Source organism: Rana temporaria, chromosome 1 (genome assembly GCF_905171775.1).
Source record: "Rana temporaria chromosome 1, aRanTem1.1, whole genome shotgun sequence".
NCBI lineage: Eukaryota > Metazoa > Chordata > Amphibia > Anura > Ranidae > Rana > Rana temporaria.
Window position 1 is genome coordinate 467,058,834 of NC_053489.1, and position 24,124 is coordinate 467,082,957.

At 43.5% G+C, this 24,124-nt stretch overlaps 1 protein-coding gene across 1 annotated transcript in view; it reads right to left on the reverse strand.

Annotated features, from left to right (window-relative positions):
- Positions 1 to 19,765: 19,765 nt before the first annotated feature.
- LOC120917179 (alcohol dehydrogenase 1) overlaps positions 19,766 to 24,124 on the reverse strand; it is a 54,640-nt gene continuing 50,281 nt past the window's right edge. Inside the window, exons 8-9 of the mRNA XM_040328284.1 lie at positions 22,267 to 22,405; positions 19,766 to 20,165 (exon numbers count right to left, since the gene is read on the reverse strand). Coding sequence (XP_040184218.1) covers positions 20,141 to 20,165; positions 22,267 to 22,405 — 164 coding nt within the window. The 3' untranslated portion in view covers positions 19,766 to 20,140. The remainder of the gene's footprint in view (positions 20,166 to 22,266; positions 22,406 to 24,124) is intronic.

Below are 24,124 nucleotides of genomic sequence, written 5' to 3' on the forward strand. Positions count from 1 at the left end.
AAAAGTGTTCCATTATTAAAAAATTGGTGTGCTCGTAGGGAAGGCTCGGTTTGAGTTGCCTGTGGGTCTACAGTATTGACACCATCTGGGAAACCTGGGTTATGCGTAAGAGGGGTCATGGGACTAGGAAAAGGTGTCGAGCCTGGCTCTTTAAATATCGTCCTGAGACAGGAAAGGGTTGGGCCAATCAGTGGGTGTGAAGTGCATTTCCTGGGGGTGAGCGGTCGGTCTATCCAGGGAAGGTGAGATATTCGGAAGCCAACAAAGGCTTCTTCTAAATCGACCCAACCTTTATTCTTTTGTAGGGAGCTTAATTCCTAGATAGGTTATATCGTTAGGGTCCCATTTAAAAGGAAATTTTTTTTTACACAGGTCTACAGTCTCCACCGGTAATGAGACATTTAATGTCATTGACTTACCGAAGTTAATACGCAGATTGGAGAGTGTATGAAATAATTTGAAATCTTTAAGAAGGTTGGGCAAGGTAATCAGGGGATTTGTTAGAAACAAAAGGACCTTTTTAACCTTTTTAACCGTCCCTTGCACATATACATCGGCAGAATGGCACGACTGGGCACAGGCACTTACCTGTACATTGCCTTTAAGAGCCCAGCCATGGGTCGCACGCATACGACCCGGTCCGAAGCTCTGTGACAGCGCCCGCGGGACCCGCGGACCCGATCGCCGCCGGCGTCCCGCAATCGGTCACAGGAGCTGAAGAATGGGGAGAGGTGTGTGTAAACACACCTTCCTCGTTCTTCTCTGTTCCCTGATATAGGGAACGACGATCAGTGATGTCACGCTTACAGCCACACCCCCCTACAGGAAGAATCACTCCCTTAGGGCACACTTAACCCCTTAGCGCCACCTAGTGGTTAACCCCTTTACTGCCATTGTCATTTTTACAGTAATCAGTGCATTTTTAAAGCACTTTTCACTGTAAAAATGACAATGGTCCCAAAAATGTGTCAAAAGTGTCCGATGTGTCCACCATAATGTCGCAGTCATGAAAAAAAAAATCGCTGATCGTCGCCATTACTAGTAAAAAAATAATTATTAATAAAAAAAATTTGCCTGTACTCACCGTATAAGACGACCCCCCTTCCGACGCTTCATATTTCTTGCTTCTGGAGCCATATTCTTCTTCCTTCTTGCTGGAGCTGGAGCCAATCACAGCAAGCGATGTATTCTATTAATAAATACAAAGCCTGCTTGGATTGGCAGAGGCTGTAACGTCATCAGCCCATGCCTCTCTGACTCTCAAAGCCAATCCGAGCAGGCTACTGTACTGTATGTAGCCTGCTCGGATTGGCAGAGGTTGTTACTCCATTTCGAGCAGGCTCTGTATTCATTTGAATACATCGCTCACCGGGATTGGCTATGTGGTATATACTTTATGTAGCCAAAGCTACGTACAGTATTACCGCACATCCAGCAGGCATCCGAGCAGCTGATCCGGCGTATAAGACGACCCCTGTTTTTTGGCCAGTTTTTTTAAGTGTAAAAGGTAGTCTTATACGCCAGCAAATACAGTATTAGCCAGATTCAGAGAGACTTAGGCTGGCGTATCAGTATCACATCCTGAATCTAGCTATATATAACTAAATGTAGGCTTTAAAGATAAAAAAAAACCTTATAAAGCATGACCGAACTTGCTTTAACTCTTTAATGTCCAGATGTCTCGCGATCCTATCAACGCTGCTCGGACAGCTCATGGGTGCCCTGTTCTCATAGTTCTTCTGCTGCCCTCTCTTCTCATAGTTTCCCACAGAAGAGGAGAAGCAGGAAAGTAAGAAAAAAAAATCCAATCACAGCAATCTAATTTCAATAGTACACAAGGGGGGAGATTTACTATAACTGGTGCACACAGAATCTGGTGCAGCGGTGCTTAGTAACCAATCAGCTTCCAGGTTTTATTGTCAAAGCTTAATTGAACAAGCTGAAGTTAGAAGCTGATTGGTTACTATGCACGGCTGCACCAGATTCTGTGTGCACCAGTTTTAGTAAATCTCCCCCAATGTCTTTCATTCATAACCATTCATTGGGTACTGTTGCAATCTCTGGTCACAGTGATCACATAGTACAGGGCCAGTTACAGAAGGCCTGCACCATGTCATAGTTGTGGTCATTCACAGCTATCACAGTAGCACACAAAATGATTGCTTTTACAGTGATCAGATCATCACGGTTATAAGCAATCATTGTTAAGAAAAAAACATGATCCCCTCCTAAGAGCAGTACAGTGTCACTATGGTGACACTGCACTGCTCTGGTCACAGTATGTAAAAGAAAATAGTAAAAAAAAAACATATTTTTTTTATTTTTTACATATTGTCACCAGTGAACACCATGGCAGTCATTTGATGATGCTGTACTGTTCTGGTGACAGTATGCAAAACAAAAAAAATGTAATTTCTTAATTTTCTAAAAATTGTGACAAAAAAAATTACAACTTAAAAAAAAAGCCTCTTCCTAAATACCTTTGACAGTCTACTTTAAAAAAAAGGGGGGTACTTTGAGGGGGTATTTGTACTGTCCTGGCATTTTAGGGCCTAAAGGAATGTGATAGGCAGCCAGTACAATAGGATTGATCAATTTTCAAATACTATATATACTGTATGTACTATAATTTGTAGACTCTATAACTTTCACACAGACTATATAATATAGACCAATTTGGGTTATTTTTTTTTACCAAAGAAATGTAGCAGAATACATTTTGGAATAAATTTATGAAGAAAACATTTTTTTTCCCAAAATATTTGTTTTTTTCTTGTTTATAAAGCAAAAAATAAAAAACCCAGAGGTGATTAAATACCACCAAAAGAAAACTCTATCTATTTGGTACAGTGTTGCATGACAAAGTAATTGATATTCAAGGTGCGACAGCACTAAAAGCTGAAAATTGGCCTGGGCAGGAAGGGGGTGGAAATTTGCGGCGTAACACTGTAAAGTGCATTTCCACTTTAGCAGTCAAATTTTAGAAAACATATACATAACATATATATAATGTACCATATTTTGTGAACGCTATAACTTTCCTACAGACTAAATAAACACAGATTTGGGTTATTTTCACCAAAGAATTGTAATGCCGCGTACACACGATCGAAAAATTACAACAATAAAACCTTGAATTTTTTCTGACGGAATGTTGGCTGAAACTTGTGTTACATACATACGGTCACGGAAATTCCGATCGTCAAGAACGAGATGACATAAAAGACGTACGACGAGCCGAGATCAATGAAATTCAATAGGCAGTTCGGCTCTTCTGCTTGATACTGAGCATGCGTGTTCTTCGGAGAAAAAAAAATATATATATATAAAAAAAAAATATTCCTCTATTCCGCCTCCGCCAGTGCACAGCCATATTCTCTAGAGCAAACATACGCTGACCATGTTGACCATTTTTTATTAAACTTCTCTTCTCTGCCTTGAATAGTAGCACTACCTCTTTCCATAGTATATATTTCAGCTATTTTTTAAGCCACTGCGAGAGAGAGAGGGAGATGATTCCCGCTTCCAGAGAGCTGATACACATGACTTGGCTGCATTCAGAAGGTGAACGGTCATCGAATTACTATATTTATGCCTAGAAAGCTCTGAAAGATGGAGCAAGTATCTGGCTGGTTCAGAACCCAGGTCCTGACCTGTCAGCTGTCTTATCATATCTCGGACCTTGGCCCAGAATGCCTGCAGTTTTTGACACGACCAAAAAATATGGAGCATATTGCCCTCTGTCACACCACAACGCCAGCACATATTCGTCCTTTCCGGATACATTTTATGCAACAATGATGGAACTCTATACCAACGTGTGAGAATTTTATAACACAGCTCTTGGTACTTAGTAGCCGTTGAGGAGTGATGAGTAAAATGTAAAATATATCTCTGCTGCTCTTCAGAAAATGTAATGTCTAAATCTCTTTCCCATTCCCAAAGGAATCCCGGGGCATAACCCTCTGACGATTGTACTTACAGTTTATACATCTCAGATACCCCATGTGCTGAGGGAGCATTTACCAAGCATACATTTTCCACGGGCGTATTCGGACGATCTAACCACTCCTTACGAAGAAGGGAACTGAGAAAGTGAGTAAGTTGCTGCATCCGCCATGGATCCAGTGGTGGATTAAACATCAATTGTATTTCCGCCCTAGTCTTCAGCCTATATTCTTCAAGATAATCTCCTAGACGAAATTCACCCTGTCTGAAACGGCTATCTGTATATCCAGAGGGAAATGCTGGGTTTCCCAATATTGGATACATCCGGGATATTTCTCCTTCTTCCTTGGAGAAATAAATGGCTTTGTTGTATTACTCGCATGAGTTGCCCCTATCAAAGGATGGTTCCTCAATGTGCCAAGTGCATTTGGCCTTAACCATGGCACACATTGAAGTGAAATCTTGGTGCACGATTGTTCAATTGCTACCCATGTTTTATATCCCTCATCTCTGCACCACGCCATGGTTTGGTTGTATTTGATCACCTCTGTGTTTTTAATTTTTTGCTAAACAAATAAAAAAAGACCGAAAATTTGGATAAAAAAAAAAAGTTTTTCTTTGCTTCTGAAATAACATTTTGTAAATAAGTACGTTTTCTCCTTCACTGATGGGCACTGATAAGCTGCACTGATAGGGCGGCACCGATGAGTAGGGATGAGCCAAACACCCCCGCGTTCAGTTTGCACCAGAACCTTCGAACGGACCGAACGTTCGCACGAACATTTAGAACCCCATTAATGTCAATGGGACTCGAACGTTCGAATTCAAAAGTGCTCATTTTAAAGCCCCATATGCAAGTTATTGTCGTAAAACGTCTTTGAGAACCCGGGTCTTGCCCCAGGGAACATGTATCAATGGAAAAAAAGTGATTTTAATGATGCAGCATCATTAAAAACACTGTTCCAGAAAAAACGGCCATTTAGAAAAAATTCCATTGATACATGTTCCCGGGGGGAAGACCCGGGTTCTCAAAGACGTTTTCACAGGCATACTATAGACACCCAGCAGGTACAATATTTAAAGGAATTTTTTTATTTTTTTTATTTAAGCATCATGATGCTTAAATAAAAAAAATAAAATAAAAATTCCTTTAAATATTGTACCTGCTGGGTGTCTATAGTATGCCTGTGTAGCTTTATGGTGCACACTGCAGAGGACACAGTCAATACACCACGTGAGAATACTGCAGCTAGCACAATCAACTACCTGCCAGTAAATTAGGAAGAACTGATCTAGCTAAGCTATACAGTGTATAAATATATGCACAACACCTGGGATGTATATATATCTTCTACACACTGTAACATTAAAGCGGGGGTTCACCCTTAGAGGGCACTTTTCCCCCTTAGATTCCTGCTCGTTTTTACTAGGGGAATCGGCTATTTATTTTAAAATATGTGCAGTACTTACCCGTTTACGAGATGCATCCTCTCCGTCGCTTCCGGGTATGGGCTTCGGGAATGGGCGTTCCTTCTTGATTGACAGTCTTCCGAGAGGCTTCCGACGGTCGCATCCATCGCGTCACGATTTTCCGAAAGAAGCCGAACGTTGGTGCGCAGGCGCAGTATAGAGCCGCACCGACGTTCGGCTTCTTTCGGCTACGAGTGACGCGATGAATGCGACCGTCGGAAGCCTCTCGGAAGGCTGTCAATCAAGAAGGAACGCCCGCTCCCGAAGACCCATACCCGGAAGCGACGGAAGAAGATGCAGCTCGAAAACGGGTAAGTACTGCTCATATTTTAATACAAATAGCCGATTCCCCTAGACCGAACGAGCAGGAAGCTAAGGGGAGGAAATTTTTTTTTTTATAAATGGGTGAACTCCCGCTTTAACTGACTAACCTGCCTGCCTGTCTGCTCTATCTACCTAGAAAAAATTACACCCTCTCTCTCTGACTGATCTCTAACCAGCGCCGGAACACACTACACAAGGCCTACCTGCAGACGGCCTTTTATAGTGTGGGGCGTGTACTAAACCCCCTGAGACATAATTGGCCAATGCCACCCTGGCTTTGGCCAATTACGGCTCTCTGTACTGACGGCGCTGTGATTGGCCAAGCATGCGGGTCATAGTGCATGCTTGGTCAATCATCAGCGCGCAATGCCGCAGTGAATTATGGGCCGTGGCGCGTCACTCGAATTTGGCACGAACGACCCGTTTTGTTCGTATTTCGACTAACGATCGAACATCTGATGTTCGAGTCGAACACAAAGCTCATCCCTACCGATGAGGTGGCACCAATGAGATGACACTGATGAGGTGGCACTGATGGGAACTGACGATGAGCACGGATAGGCGGCACTGATGAGCACTGATAGGCGGCACTGATATCACCTCACTGATATGCAGCACTGATGGGCATTGATAAGCGGCACTGATGGGCACTCATAGGTGGCACTGCTGGGCACTGATAGACGACACTGATGGCACTGAAAGGCTGCACTGATGGGTACTTATGGGTGGTACAGATAGGCAGCACTGATGGGCACTGATGGCTGGCACTGATAGACTGCACTGATAGGCATTACTGGTGGCACTGGTAGGCATTTTAAATAGGCACTGATTGGCAGCTGTCTGGACCCAGCTGCCTGGGCACTGATTGGCATATCCCTGGTGTTCTAGGGTGGCATACCTGGTGATCCTGTGTTGTGGCCATCCCTGGTGATACTGGCGGCATCCTGGTGGTCCTGGGAGGGCATCTGCGGGGGGCTGTGCTGATAAACAATCAGCACAGACCCGCCTGTCAGGAGAGCTGCCGACGCGAGTGAGGAATAGCCGATAAACAGCTCTTCCTGTTTACATGGTTGGACACGGCTGATCATGTGGTAAAGAGCCTTCGTCGGGCCCTCTTTACCTAGATCGGAGTTGCGGTGTGTCGGATGGACATGCCGCACCACCGATCGCCACGCTGCGCAACCCCAATATATAGCTTCAGTAATATTTCATACTAAAGGTATCATACAGGTCTTGCATTAGCTGTCAATAAAATTCTACTTATTGTTCCAATAAAAAGAAAGTCATCCAGGTAAATCCCCTATTTCTATAATCGTATCAATTCTATAAATGTGCGTTATCAAGGAATTGACACGCTTAACATAATTGGTGGTTTGAATGTTAGGAAGCAACCTATGTGTGCTGTACTGCAGATCCCACTGATCCTTCAAACTGATGACTAGAGTTGCGTAGAACCACCCCCCGGTTATGAATAAAAAATAGTGCTGCACTGTAGGGATAGGAAATAATAATATAAATCTCATAAATACAGTGCTAGATCCAAAAATGAAATAAGTGCATCTAAACAGTGTAACAGTACACAACTTCAGTGATGCATAGTAACAAATCCAATGTGAACACAATAGTGTTAGGTGAATAAGATAGCAGGCGCTGCTAGAGCCAGAAGGCAAAACTATACACATGGTGATTGCAAACATATAAACAGTGAAAACAGCATAAGTGTTCATGCAGGAGCAGCAGGCTGAATGCTACTGGAACGCATGTAATAAAGTGCTGGTGCTGGTGCCAAGTGTCCAAACATATAGTACTTGTCGGGGAAGGTTTCCAATTTCCTTAAGAAGTCACTTGTGAGTGACCAATGCGCGCAAGAGTCCTGTTTAAAGAGGTACCGGATGTGATGTCAGCGAGTCCGCCACTAGTTTTTTATATGCTGTATTTTAAAACTACCTTTGTTTGTACCTAGTGTATAAGCTGTTTTTATACTATTAAATTGCTCCTACGTTATTACGCTATTGGTGCTTTCCTTTATCTTTCCGTGTGAGGACCATTGCCACCTCCAACGGCCTGAAATTTCGTTGCTGCACTTATCCATATAGAGTTGTTTTATGCTGTTACCTTACAGCAATAAGGTAAGGGGACATCTGCACTACTTTTAAGGAAATTGGAACCCTTCCCGGGCAAGCACTATGGTCCGGATTCACAAAGCACTTGCTCCGACGTATCTCGAGATACGCTGCGTAAGCGCAAATATGCGCCGTCGTATCTGTGCGCCGTGCCCACAAAACTAAGATACGCCTAAAAACAGGCTTCATTCCACCGACGTAACTTGCCTATGTAGCGGGGTCACCCTGTCAGAGTCTAATGACAGGCCATCCCCGCCGGAACTTTGCTCACGCTTGTAAATATGTAAGATACCTTTAAGAAAGTTATGCATTGTGGGACTTCAAGCAGCAGAAGATATGGACTCCATTGACATTTAGCAGGAACAGACTACACTTCCCACAATGCCCTGCCTCCTTGGAGCACATGACACCTCCGCACAGCCTTATGGGAGAGGTTACTTAAAGGCAGGGATGAGCTGATTTCTCTCTCTGGGGACCTGCCTCTTCTCATCTGGATCTGGGGACCTGCGTAGAGCTCCACAGCAGTGCTGCTAGGCCTGAAGCCTGGGCCTGGATTTCTCAGGAAGATTAACCATCCAGAAGGAAGCAAGACTCCAGTATCCAGCCCGTGTTCCCGGAGATCGGAGAGACGACCCAGCTGACAACTGAAACAGTGGAGAATCCTCGTCCGGGATCCTTGTGCTGTGGAGCAGTGATTTATCAATGCGCCTTCTGAGAAGAACTCAGGCTGATCAGCCTGTCGGGTGAGAGAGCACATGCTCAGCTTGAAACTCTCCCTTTAGACAGTTAACCTAGTGCCACCCCACAGGCCGGAGACACGTGTTGGGCCTCCAGCTGAAGTTTAGAGGCCCCTTTTACTGTTCATTGTTATTATACTGAAGTGACTGATGCTGGCTAGCGATCAGCTCACCAACGTTGCTGTTCAGGATACTTTGTTTAATCAACTTTCCCTTATCATTTACCACTTGTGGATTATACAGTAAATCTAATGTGCACCAACCGGCCGCAACGTGAACATTAACTGTTTGCAGGATAGCCTGCTAGCGGGCGCTCGCGAGCACAGACTGTTCACTTTAGTTTTAGCTGAATGGTACCATTCTTTAGTCTAGATCTTTCTTTCATTAATGTAATTTGCTGATTCCCGCAAGGGCCCTTGCGAAATCATATTGTGCTAATGTGTGACAGTTGCTCATTTATGATTTAAACTTATGCTTGTCTTCTCTGAGTTCATATAAAGTAAACTCATTCTTTTGGTTTAAATATACTACTGTGTGAAGTGTATTTTCTCGTCTGGAGGGACCATCCGTAAAGCAGGTAATATTACTGCTACATTGTCATTGAATATTACATGCCTGTTATTGTGACCCCAGCCCAGCAGAGGTCACAATATTCCCACCAGACTTCTGATGTGTCAAAGGAGGGTTCGAGCCAGTTAAATAGGGGTGAGCCAAGCAAAAGAGATAGTAGATCCCAAAACAACCAGCGGCTCCTGAGGGGGTAGCGATACACCTACGACGGCGTAGAGTGGGCGCATATTTACGCTGGACGCAAGTGGCGCTCCCATTGATTTTCTATTCAAATATGCAAATGAGGGAGATACGCCGATTCACGATCATACTTGCGCCCGACGCAGGCTACGACTGGTGCGCGTAGTTGTACGTACGGCGTAAAGTTATGCCCCATAAAGGAGGTGCAACTCAGCAGCATCCATGCAAAGGGCTGCACCAGGGAACACAAGCCCGCGTATTTTACGTAGTTTACATTGGACGTGAATATGACTAGGCGTAGGTTACATTCACGCCGTAGGCAGTGATCCGACGTATCTTAGGCAGTTGTTCCGACGTGATTGTGAGCATGCGCACTGAGATGCGCCCACGGGACGGCGCATGCGCCGTTCGTTATACTTATCAGTCTGGCGCTCGGCCCATCATTTGCATGGGGTCATGCCTCATTTGCATGGCTCACGCCCACTTCCACCTACGCCGGCTTGTGCCTTGGAAACCCAGTGCAGTTTTGGGAGGAAGTGCTTTGGATCTAGCACTGTATTTATGAGATTTATACTATTATTTCCTATCCCTACAGTGCAGCACTATTTTTTATTCATATATTTTGGGTTTTGATACACTTGCAGTGCCGCAGCAGTTTTACCTTTTCTCCCCTTGTTTGTTCACTGTCCTTCCCCACTCTCCCCCCCCCCCCCCCTTCCCATTAGTTTCCCTTCCACAAGTCCTTTGGTAGCGCGGTAATACCCCTTCTTACACTTACACCCCCCCCCCGGTTAGGTTCGCACCAAAACTTTCAAACAATCGCAAAAGTTCGGACCCAAACCGCATAAAGTCTATGTGACCCGAACTTTAAAAATGTAAAAGTCCCCATTTTGAAAGCTTATATGCAAGTTATTGCCCATAAAAAGAATATGTGGGCCCTGGTACTGGCCTGCCCTGCCCCCATTTTTTAAAGAAGCAGTGATTTTATTGATGCTTAAAGTGAAACAGTAAAAATTAAAAATTCCTTTAACCTCTTGCCGACCAGCCGCCGCAGTTTTACAGTGGCAGGTCGGCTCTGCTGGGCGAGATCACGTAGCTATATGTCATCTCGCCGAGCAGACAAAAGGGGTGCCCGCGCCGGCAGAGACATGCACGCTCGCCCCTGATGCGCGTGCCCGGCAGGCGCGACCAGCGCTGGTCACCCGCGGTCGCTCGTTACAGAGCGAGAACCGGGAGCTGTGTGTGTAAACACACAGCTCCCGGTCCTGTCAGGGGGAGAAATGCCTGATTGTCTGTCCTAAACCGTACAGGTTTAGGAAATATCCTGGGTAGCTACAGGTAAGCCTTATTATAGGCTTACCTGTAGCATAAAGTGGTCTGTAAGGGTTTGCAACCACTTTAACCACTTAAGGACTGCCTCCTGCACATATACGTCGGCAGAATGGCACGGCTGTACGTACAGGTACGTCCTGTACTAGAACCCAGCCGCGGGTCGCGGGACCAGGACCCGATCGCCGCAGGACCCGATTGGTCCCCGGAGCTGAAGAACGGGGAGAGCCGTGTGTAAACATGGCTTCCCCGTTTTTCACTGTGGCGGCAGCATCGATCGTGTCATCCCTTTTATAGGAGGACACAATCAATGACGTCACACCTACAGCCACACCCCCCCTACAGTTGTAAACACACTTCAGGGAACACATAAACCCATCAGCGCCCCCTAGTGGTTAACTTCCAAACTGCAATTGTCATTTTCACAATAAACAATGCATTTTAAATGCATTTTTTACTGTGAAAATTACAATGGTCCCAAAAATGTGTCAAAATTGTCCGAAGTGTCCGCCATAATGTCGCAGTCACAAAAAAAAACGCTGATCGCCGCCATTAGTAGTAAAAAAAAAAATGAATAAAAATGCAATAAAACTATCCCCTATTTTGTAAATGCTATACATTTTGCGCAAACCAAACGATAAACGCTTATTGCGATTTTTTTTACCAAAAATAGGTAGAAGAATACGTATCGGCCTAAACTGAGGATTTTTATATATATATATATATATATATATATATATATATATATATATTTTTTTTTTTGGGGGATATTTATTATAGCAAAAAGTAAAAAATATTGCATTATTTTCAAAATTGTCGCTCTATTTTTGTTTATAGTGCAAAAAATAAAAACCGCAAAGGTGATCAAATACCACCAAAAGAAAGCTCTATTTGTGGGAAAAAAGGACACCAATTTTGTTTGGTAGCCACGTCGCACGACCGCGCAATTGTCAGTTAAAGCGACGCAGTGCCGAATCGCAAAAAGGGGCAAGGTCCTTTAGCTGCATTTTGGTCAGGGTCTTAAGTGGTTAAGGTGTCCTCAAGATATTTTATCCTGTGCTCCCTCTGTGAGGGCAGGATGAGTTCTGCAACTTTCCCCTTGTAACGGTGGTCAAGGAGGGTTGCTAACCAATAATGATTCTTCTCCTTGATGCCACAAATTCTCGGGTCCTTTTGCAGGCTTAACCCCCAAAAGCTTCATTGGTAGATTTGGTGTTTACAAGTAAAACAACATTTTTTTTTTTGCTAGAAAATTACTTAGAACCTTCAAACATTATATATACTGTATATTTTTATAACACCCTAGAGAATAAAATGGCGGTCGTTGCAATACTTTTTGACACACCATATTTGCGCAGCGGTCTTACAAGAGCACCTCTTTTTGAAAAAGACAACAGTAAATTTTGCACCATTTTTTTTGTATTGTGAAAGATAATGTTACGCCGAGTAATTTGATACCCAACATGTCATGCTTTAAAGTTGCGCCCGCTCGTGGAATGGTGACAAAATTTTACCCTTAAAAATCTCCATAGGTGACGTTTAAAAAATTCTACAGGTTGCATGTTTTGAGTTAGAGGAGGTCTAGAATTATTGCTCTCACTCTAATGAGTGCAGCAATACCTCACATGTGTTGTTTTAACATCGTTTTCATAAGCGGGCGCTGCTCACGTATGCGTTCGCTTCTACATGGGTGCTCGGTGGGACGGGGAGCGTTAAATTTTTTTCTTATTTATTTTTTATTTTTTTTACCTTTTATTTAAAATTTTGACATTGTTCTTTAAAAAAAATTGGGTCACATTTATTTCTATTACAAGGAATGTAAATATCCCTTGTATTAGAAAAAAAGCATGACAGGACCTCTTAAATATGAGATCTGTGGTCAAAAAGACCTAAAATCTCATATTACATTAATATGCAATAATAAAAAAAATGTAATGTAATTTAATAACAGTTAAACATATGGGGGGTGGGTGCGCTAACAATTAATAGTAATACATAAATATATCAAGTGTCAAGAAACAAATATATAATACCAAAACACCTAGTGATACTAGAAGATCTAGTAAAAATGTCCTTGAATGCAGTATTGCTTACTGCTGGTGATTTTCCAATATTGCTGTGCAAAACATAGTATGTGACGTTAATAGATATGAACAAGTCCAATACATGCATGGAAACAAAGGTTGTGAAAAAGAATTCTCATTAAAAGTCCTCAATGATTATTGAAAGATGCGTGCTTCCAATCAAATCAATAGTGTTCCACCTTCACCATATAGCTGACAAACACCCAAAGTGAATGAATAAGATGGCTCCTTACCAAATAGAAATGCCCCTTATTTTGATACCAAAAAAGGAGACATTTAAAGCTTTGACAGGATAACCTGTGTGATCAGATGCGTCCTGGCAGTGATAGTTGTTGCAATCATTGGTATCCCAGTGGATGCATGTAAAACAGAATTGTGCCAAACATAGTGTAACTTGTTTATTTTAAAATTAGAAAAATTAATACAGAGGGAGCCGACGTACGTTTCGTTGTGAACGTCTTCAGGAAGCGCTTCCTGAAGACGTTCACAACGAAACGTACGTTGGGGCGGTACCCAACCACGCACGCTAATTCGTCACTTCCTGTACTTCCTGCACCGCTGGTTCCGATCATCGCCGAGGTGGAACGCACGCTCGGGACACGAGTGTAGCACACAGCGCTCAGGATCTACCATCTTATCCCACGCGATTGAGCCTCAGTACCGGGTTTGAGGCACCTCAAATAGTAAGCGGCCACTTGGCTCCCTCTGTATTAATTTTTCTAATTTTAAAATAAACAAGTTACACTATGTTTGGCACAATTCTGTTTTACATGCATCCACTGGGATACCAATGATTGCAACAACTATCACTGCCAGGACGCATCTGATCACACAGGTTATCCTGTCAAAGCTTTAAATGTCACCTTTTTTGGTATCAAAATAAGGGGCATTTCTATTTGGTAAGGAGCCATCTTATTCATTCACTTCGGGTGTTTGTCAGCTTTATGGTGAAGGTGGAACACTATTGATTTGATTGGAAGCACGCATCTTTCAATAATCATTGAGGACTGTTCATGAGAATTCTTTTTCACAACCTTTGTTTCCATGCATGTATTGGACTTGTTCATATCTATTAACGTCACATACTATGTTTTGCACAGCAATATTGGAAAATCACCAGCAGTAAGCAATACTGCATTCAAGGACATTTTTACTAGATCTTCTAGTATCACTAGGTGTTTTGGTATTATATATTTGTTTCTTGACACTTGATATATTTATGTATTACTATTAATTGTTAGCGCACCCACCCCCCATACAGTATGTTTCACTGTTATAATCATTTGATTATTTTGGGTAGCAGCTTGAGTACATTTTAGTTTATTTTAGTTTAATTTTCTTGGCGCGAGATACCACACACATTAATGTAATTTAATAAAATGTTTTGCTTTAAGAGCTATGGGTGGAAGTGACTGTCAAATACTGTCAAATAGTAAGTCAGCCAATCAGGAGACAGAGGGGTGAGGCTGAACTGGGCTCTGTGTCTGAATGGGAGCCCCCTGCCATGAGTGCTAAAAAAAGGCCCACACATTTGAGCTGTGGGAAATGGGCCAGGAAATAACAGCTCCGCAATCTGATGGAATAGGGTGGCTGCTCTCTACTGTTCAATAATGGCCGCCTCTGGAGGACATCTTGCCTCATTGGGGATTGGGGTTGTGCTCCCCCCTCACTTTCCTCCTCTGCTCTATCTGGCACCCAAGTCGCATCAGTGACCTCATCATCCTCTTCATCCACATCATCACTGGAGCCAACTTGGCAATACACTTAGGCTGGTGGAACATGACTGCCAATTTGTTGTTTATCAGTGTTCTCCCCTCTGTAGGCTCATGTTACTCCCTTCCCCAACCTCAGAACCAACATCAGATTCAAGTAATGCCTGTGCATCCTCAAGAAGCAAGTAGATGATGCTGTGTTCAAATAATTCTTCTGACTCCTCCATGCATGATGCTGGGGCTATAACAGGAGTAGCTGTAGTGGACTGCACACTAGTGTCGTAGAGGAGGAGTAATAAAATAACCTGGCCTCATACTGTGGAGTGGCATCATCCCTAAATGCAAACTGCACAGATCATCACTCTAGAGTTGGGATTATATCAGAACTAACCAAGAATAGTAATGCCGCGTACACACCATCACTTTATGTGATGAAAAAAAATGACGTTTTTAAAAACGTCACTTTAATTGACTGTGTGTGGGGGAAAACGTAGTTTTATGTCTTGTAAAAAACGACCAAAAAAAATTGAAGCATGCTTCAATTTTATGTGTCGTTTTTCAAAAGTGCACTTTTTACTTCACAGAAATTGACCGTGTGTAGCAAAAAACTTTGTTTTCTAAGACGTTTTTTCATCCACGCATGCCCAGAAGCTACTTATGAAGCAAGCTTCAATGGTAAAACGTGGTGGAACGTAACCTCACTTTGCAAGATCATTGTGAGAAAACGATGGTGTGTAGGCAACTTCGTCTTTGAAAATTGAAGTTTCAAAAACTTAATTTTTTACTTCACAGAAAGTGTCGTTTTTTTTCATCACATAAAGTGATGGTGTGTATGCGGCATTTCTATCAGTTAAAAAGTTATATAATTTTTTTTTTATAAAAATGACATCTGAAAGTACATATTTGCGGCATACAGCATAAATGTATTGTGACAAAAGCATAACAGTATAAATATTCAAAACATAATACCTAACGTGTTTTGAGGACTCTTATTCAGAGGTGTCTGAGGATGGCAATAATTACTATCAATCAAATAATAATAAAAAACGTGGATGCCAAATATGCCGCTACAAATAAAACCAGGAACAAATTTGCAGATGCTGCCACCATGCCAATTCCCACCACCAGACCATGACACACACCTCCAAAGGGGCCAGGCTGCTGAGATCTCCCTCAAGGGACACGGGACTGGAAATCAGTCAAAATGCTGTATGGGGGGATTTAAGACGAATGGTCAGTTCAAAAGTTTCTTGAAGGTCTGCTAGCAGTGGCGGTGCGTCCATAGTGGGCGCAGGAGCACCTTCCCCTCTCTCCTGCACCATCACTGAAGTCAACAATACATAGATTCATACATTGCTGCCGCCCACTATTCAGATGGCCGACCCCCTGGTGAGCGCCGGCCATCTGAATCAGGGTCTGGTTACTGGTAACCTGATTTCCTGAAACGTCTTTACCTGGTTGTGGCCACACACGCTTGACACCATCTGACCCAAATACGTTTATCTTGGCCTCATCAGACCACAGGACATGGTTCCAGTAATTCATGTCCTTAGTCTGCTTGTCTTCAGCAAACTGTTTGCAGGCTTTCTTGTGCATCATCTTTAGAAGAGGCTTCCTTCTGGGACGACAGCCATGCAGACCAATTTGATGCAGCGTGCAGTGTATGGTCTGACCACTGACAGGCTGACCCCCCCATCCCTTCAACCTCTGCAACAATGCTGGCAGCACTCATATGTCTATTTCCCAAAGATAACCTCTGGATATGACGCCGAGCACGTGCACTCAACTTCTTTGGTCGACCATGGCGAGGCCTGTTCTGAGTGAAACCTGTCCTGTTAAACCGATTTATGGTCTTGACCGCCCTGCTGAAGCTCAGTTTCAGGGTCTTGGCAATCTTCCTATAGCCCAGGCCATCTTTATGTAGAGCAATACTTTTTTCAGATTCTCAGAGAGTTCTTTGCCATGAGGTGCCATGTTGAACTTCCAGTGATCAGTATGAGAGAGTGAGAGCGATAATACCAAATTTAACACACCTGCTCTCCATTCACAGCTGAGACTTTGTAACACTAATGAGTCACATGATACCGGGGATGGAAAATGGCTAACTGGGCCCAATTTTGACATTTTCCCTTAGGGGTGTACTCACTTTTGTTGCCAGTGGTTTAGACATTGAAAGTTGTGTGTTGAGTTATTTTGAGGTGACAGCAAATTTACACTGTTATACAAGCTGTACACTCACTACTTTGTAACAAAGTGTAATTTCTTCGGTGTTGTCACATAAAAAGATATAATAAAAAAATATTTGCAAAAATGTTAGGGGCGTAGTCACTTTTGTGAGCTACTGTAGCTGAGAGAAGAGAGATCAAATAAGAACCACCCTAGGTGCTTTTGATTGAGGCTATTACACAAAATTGAATGATTTTTTTTTTGTTAATTTTGTTCTTCAGAGGTTTACAACCACTTTAAATTTTAAACCCAACTCCAGTGTCCCCCCATCCCTCCCCCTTTTTTATTTTATTTATTAAAACACACCCTTTCCATGTCTTCCACTGACCCTGGGTCACTGCACCACTTGTAGATTGAGAAACTCCCAGCATCATTCACCCACTTCCTGTGAACCTAGGCTGTCATGGACACACCACCTGGGCTAGTGCACTCTCTCACTGTGTACACACCTTTGGTTCCAAGGGTCAGCCCAAGAAGACATGGGGGGGTATAGATAATATGGCTTACACATTGAAATCTCTGTGCTTGTGCCAGATTCACATACCTGTCAGAAACAGGTACATGAGTCTGTTGAAGGCTGGCACTGGGGTCGGAGAGTCCATATAGGACACTTCTTTAGTGTGCTTCCTCTCTAGCCACTGCACCAATGACACACACGGACGCATGGCCAGGGGTCAAGTCCTGGGGAAAAAAGTGTGGGAACTCCCACCCAAGATCCACTCCCCCACCAAAAAAAAGAAAAAAAATGATACGCTCATATGCATAATTACTAACGCAAGTTCTTTCTAAATCCCGCGATAACTCGCGGCAGATCTCCGCAATGTCTTCTGGGAACAATGACAAAAGCTCCCAGGAGACATTGCTGCATCGAGGAAGTGACGGAATACACTCCCTGATGAATCCATATACAGGAAGCGGCCAGTAACATAAAGGATTACTAAGGTTCGCCTGCCCCTGACAGTGACTGGAGCTGGGCATCGGCGCTTAGTGAAGGATTGGCTCGGGCGGCTCGGCTGCTCTCGGCTGCTCTAGTCCTGCAAAGGGAACTGAGTTCCTGCTGTGAAAAAAGTGCAGGAACTCCGTTCCCACGCGTTCCCGCAGGACTTGAGCCCTGCGCATGGCCAATACATTTTGTAGTTGGGTGGGGAGAGCCTGATTGGGAACTGACAGACTAATTCCCCATCAGGTCCGCCTTACTTTTGTTTATTAGTGCCCCGCAGTGGTTAGATTCTATAGCTGATCCAGAGGTAGTAAGAACTACCTGAAATTGTCACATGTATCAGTACTATTACCAAAATTGGTGCAAATACCTGCCTGACTTAGGTGCAGACAGTTTTAAAGGGAAGTACTGCCAGAAAATTGGTGTAATGCCTTGTACACACGATCGGAATTTCCGATGAAAAAAGTCTGACTGAGTTTTTTCATTGCATATTCCGACCGTGTGTGGGCCCCATTGGACCTTTTTCCGTCGGAGTTTAGAAATAGAACATGTTTTATTTTTTTCCGTTGAAAAAAAATCCTATCGGAAATTTCGATCGTCTGTGTGAAACTCTGAAGGAGAAAAAAACACGCATGCTCAGAATCAAGTCGACGCATGCTCGGAAGCATTGAACTTAACGGTTAGCGGCTGAAAAAGGGTTAATACCGCAGGCAATGCGCCTCTGCAGAGGCGCATTGCCGGTGGTATTCCATTGTTTTCAACACACCGCTCCTCTCACCGCTCCAAAGATGCTGCTGGCAGGACTTTCACACAGGCTTTCACATTGAGACTGCAGGGCAGGAGTTTTTTAGGCCGTATTTAGGCGCTATTTTTAGCGCTAAACCGCCTGAAAAACTCCTCAGTGTGAAAGGGGTCTTAGTGAAACAATGAAAGAAGCTGCTTCCTATTTTTTTTTTTTTATTATCCTTGTAGCTGTCTGCCTTCAATAATTTGTTCTTAGCATGATAAAATCCAAGAGTCTAAAAGGTTTATTAGTAATATTTTATTAATTGTGAATAACACAATACAGTAATTAGCTTTATTGAATTGACAAAGGCAGTTTTACATTGATAAAGACAGTTTAGAAATAACATACTTTATGGACCAACATATTTCGGAAACGGCCTGAGGACAGTTCAGCTCACCTCGGCAAACCTTGGAAAGGCTCGTGAACGGAGTCTTTCCGAGGTTTGCCGAGGTTAGCCGAACTGTCCTTGGACCATTCCGGCCGTTTCCGAGGCTCTCCGGCTCCCCCCGCCTGCAGTATTGCATGCATGCGGTATCCAGGAAGTGAACAGACAGCAACTTCAGCTACAGTTAAATGGATTGCAGCCAGACTCAGGGGAGAAAGATTTCTGCAGCATATTGGGCAAGTACAGAATCACAGTATATATAAAATAATATGCAAAGTGGTTGGAAGGAAGCTTCAGAATGGCAAAAATGTTTTTATTACAAATTATGTGAGCAGACTGCACTTCCTCTTTAAATTGTTATGCTATGCAATCTGGTGCAGACAAACGCACCCAGTGCGGAAAACGTGTACAGAATGCGGGTCGCCCGAACAATGTTCTGGTGTGAACGGGCACTTGAGCCTTCCAAATATCATCACTTAAAGCGGAGGTTCACCCTAAATTTGGACTTTGGCTCAACTAAACTAGCAGGCAGAGACAATAATTAATCCATTTTTTTTTTTTTTTTTTAATGGCGATCCTTACCTTAGTCCGGCAGCAGTTTCTCCCCTGTCACTCAATATTCCCCGCAGGAGTGGGCGTTCCTAATCACAGGCTGTGATTGACGTGCCTCCGACCGGCGCATTCGGCGCGTCACGAGTTGCCGAAAGAAGCCAAACGTTGGTGCGGCTCTATACGGCGCATGCGCACCGACGTTCGGATTCTTTCGGCAACTCGTGACGCGCAGTATGCGCCGGTCAGAAGCACGTCAATCACAGCCTGTGATTAGGAACGCCCACTCCCGAGGGAAAGCCGGGGGCCCGAAAATAGCCCTATACAGGTATGTTGGAGAAAAAAAAACACAAACAACAGCATATTGTTGGCCTCCTAGGTCGGTCCATGTATTATTAGAATTTTTTTTAGGGTGAACCCCCGCTTTAATATGAGGGTTGAACATTTGTGATCCCAAATAACACCACCCTGTGCAAGGTGAACAGTTTAGAAATTGAAATATTAAATCACATGGACAACAACTATGATGAATGTACAAAAACTATAAAATATATTTCTATCTAGAATTGTTACAAAGGTTCATTGTTATTATGCATAATACTACATCTAGGTGATATAAAAATACTAAATACGAAGTACAGACCATTGTTATATGTTGAATCACAATCACGTATGGAATATAGAGTAGGTTAAGCATAATGATTATTACTGAATCTTTACTGAATCTTTTTCTTAGTTGAAATCATACGGAGTTTGTTACCATGGATCATACAGCTTCAAAAGGTCAGAATTGTGCGAATACTAGAAAAAGAAAGATAGTATAGGTTAAACATGAATTGTAACTATCATACATTTTATTAGAGACTGCCAAGAATCCTAGATAGGGATGAGCTGAACACCCTTCTGTTCGTTTTGTACCAGAACATGTGAACAGGCAAAAAGTTTGCACAAACATGCAAACCCTATTAAAGTCTATGGGACACGAACATGAGAAATCAAAAGTGCTAATTTTAAAAGGCTTATATGTAAGTTATTAACACTCTCCGTGACCCTACCCGCGGGCCCCGCAAACTCGATGTTCACCGGCGTTATCCGATCGTGTCATGGAGAGGCAGAATGGGGAGATGCCTTTGTAAACAAGGCATTTCCTGGTTCTGCCTAGTGACAGGACAGTGATCTACTGCTCCCTGTCATCTGGAGCAGTGATCACTGTAGTGTCACTTGTAGCCCAGCCCCCACACAGTTAGAATCACTTCCTAGGACACACTTAAAGCGGAGGTCCCAGAGATGGGACCTCCGCTTTAAGAGGCGATTTAGTTCGCATGTGCTTCGCTATATAAGTTTCTCACTCACTCACTCGAAAAAAATATTAAAAGCCAGCAGCTACAAATACAGCAGCTACTGACTTTTAATACATTGACACTTACCTGTCCAGGGTGCCTGCAATGTCAGCAGCCAAAGCCGAGCAATCGCTCGGGCTCTCGGCTGCCACCTTCACCATCCTCAATAAGGGAATCAGGAAATGAAGCGTTGTGGCTTCACCTCCCGGTTCCCTACTGCGCATGCACGAGCCGCGCTGCACGTATTCACTGGTCCCCGCTGTGTTCTGGGAGCTGTGTGTCTCCCAGAAGACAGCGGGGGTACAGAGTAGGTGCTGGAAGTGGCATAGATCCAGAGGTGATCTATGCCAGGAAGTGGGAGCAAATACCTGTATTAGACAGGTATCCGCTTCCCCCAAATAGGTGCCAAATGTAACACTGGAGGCGGGTAGGGTTCCAAAAAAGAGGAAGTTCCATTTTTGGGTGGAACTCCACTGTAACCCCTTCCTCGCCCCCTAGTAGTTAACCCCTTCCCAGCTCAGTTTCAGGGTCTTTGCAATCTTGGTATAGCCTAGGCCATCTTTATGTAGAGCAACAATTCTTTTTTTCAGATCCTCACAATGTTCTTTGCCATGAGGTGCCACGTTGAACTTCCAGTGACCAGTATGAGAGAATGAGAGCGATAAGGAGGATTTTTGCTGACACATAATGCTCAGACATCTTGAGGGAGGGGGGGGGGGGGCGCAATTTGGCATGTTTGCCCTGGGCTCTAGATGACCTTGTCCCGGCACTGATTCAACCTGACAACGCTCCAAATTACCAGACCAATACTAAAGCCGCGTACACACAACCATTTTTAATGTTCTATAAAAACAATTTTTTTTTCGACGTGATTCTTGTCAAGCCTGCCTTGCATACACATGACCGTGAAAAAAAAGTGCTCGAGCAAAGCGCGGTGATGTACAACACGTACGACGCCACTATAAAAGGGGAAGTTCCATTTGGATGGCGCCACCCTTTGGGCTGCTTTTGCTGATTTCGTGTTAGTAAAAGTTTGGTGAGAGACGATTTGCGCTTTTCAGTCTTTGTGCTTTTCAGTCTGTTACAGCGTGACGAATGTGCTATCTCCATTACGAAAGCTAGTTTTACCAGAACGAGTGCTCCCATCTCATAACTTGCTTTTGAGCATGCACGTTTTTTTTCACATCGTTAAAGCCTACACAGGACCGTTTTTCATGACGTGAAAAAACGACAACGTGAAAAACGACGCAAAAAATTAGAGCATGTTCTAAATTTTTAATGCCCATTTTTCACGTCGAGAAAAATGCTCTGGAGCCTACACACGATCGTTTTTAATGACCATTTTAAAAAATGACATTTTTCACGTCATGAAAAACGGTCGTGTGTACGCGGCATAATGGGTATTTTGTCTGATATCAGCACTGTTGGGCCTTGCATACTTGTAATCCTCAAGCTACGGGAGTCCAGTCTGTACATCTAGTTTGTCTGGTATCCATAGAGAAATTAAATGAGCCTTTGTTCCTCTTAAAGCAAGGTTCACATAGAGGGAATTGGTGACATACCTTTTTCCATTTCGCAGGAGTTCAAACCCTTCATTAATCTTCTCGAATGGCATAGTGTGTGTTATAAGGGGATCCAAATTAAATTTCTTGTTGAGATAGTCACATACCAGTTTTGGTACATCATCTTTACTCTTCCAGCCTTTAGAAAGAAAAAAAAAAAACAGATGAATACAGGTAAATACCTTTGTAGTTTTCCACCTGTTATTTCAACTGTGAACCCCTGAACAACAAATATTTGATTATGGCTCAACTTAAAAATGTATTGTGATGTAATAAACCCTGTTACGGAAAAAAATAATCCCATATACACGTTGGGCCAGGTTCAGAGAGAGATACGACGGTATATCTCCTGATACAACGTCGTATCTCAGAGTTAGGCTGGTCGTATCTATGCGCCTGATTCATAGAATCAGTTATGCATAGATATGCCTAAGATCCGACAGGTGTAACTGTTACACCGTCGGATCTTACCTGTAATTTAAAAATGGCGCGGGGGGCGTTCTCGCTGATTTACGCTGAGAAATATGTAAATCAGCGAGATACGCAAATTCACGGAAGTACGCGGACCCGACGCAGTGTTGTTACGACGTTTCCGTAGCGGTTTTCCCGGCGTATACTTACCCCTGCTTCTATGAGGTGCAGCCAATGTTAAGTATAGCCGTCGTTCCCGCGTCGATTTTGAATTTTTTTACGTCGTTTGCGTAAGTCGTTCTCGAATATGGATGGACGTCATTTACGTAAGCGTCGAAACCACTGACGTCCTAGCGACGTCAGTGGGAGCAATGCACGCCGGGAAATTTTGCGGACGGCGCATGCGCATTTAAATCGGCGCGGGAACGCGCCTGATTTAAATAGTACACTCCCCCTAGCTGCGGAATTTGAATTCCGCCGGGGGTTTTACGATCCGCCGCCGTAAGTTTGGAGGTAAGTGGTTTGTGAATTACCCACTTGCCTCTCAAACTTGCGGCAGTGGATCTTAAATCACATAGATCACGCGGATCTAAAGATCCGCTGATCTATGTGAATCTAGCCCGTTATGTTCAATATATTAATATTGAATATTAGGCAGTATTATCACATTCAATATTTGTATACAGTATATCTGGGATCTTTGCAGCATATATCAGGATCAGACACCTGACCCTTGTCAAAAGCCCAGAACAGTTTCAGAATTTAATAGCAACAAGAACTCTTGGGGGTTGATTTACTAAAGGCAAAAAGACAATGGGCCAAATCTTCAAAGGAGATACGCAGGCGGAACTGCTGTTCAGCCTGCGTATCCCTGTGGCTATCTTTGGAAACGATCCTCAGAAGGATTTTTCCAAAGATAGGCATAAGATCCGACATCTGTAATAGACTTACACTGTCGGATCTTAGGATGCAGTACCGCATCCGCCGCTGGGGGCATTTCGAGTCGAAATGCCGCTTTGCGTATGCAAATGAGTACTTAGGCAGATCCACAAAGCTTTTTAGCTTTGTGTTTTCTGCGTAAGTTACGTTTTGCATGCGTAAAATTAGGGATGCTTTTACAAGGCCTAAACTGTTTAGACCTTGTAAAAACAAACCTTTTTTTCGATCGCCGCGTCTTTTTTTTAATTTAAAATTTTTTTTTCCCGGCACGTATTTTTTTTTTACCCGACGCAACTTTATTGTCCCGTCGCGATCCACAAAGCCCGGCGTAAAGTACGTTCGCGTGATGCACGTCGGGAAAAATGACGTCACACGCATGTGCCGAACGTCCGGCGCGGGAGCGCGCCTCATTTAAATAGGAATCGCCCCCTCGATCAGACGACCGCCTTGCGACGGAGGCACTTAGGTTACATGGCGTGTAATTTCTAGGTAAGTGCTTTGTGGATCG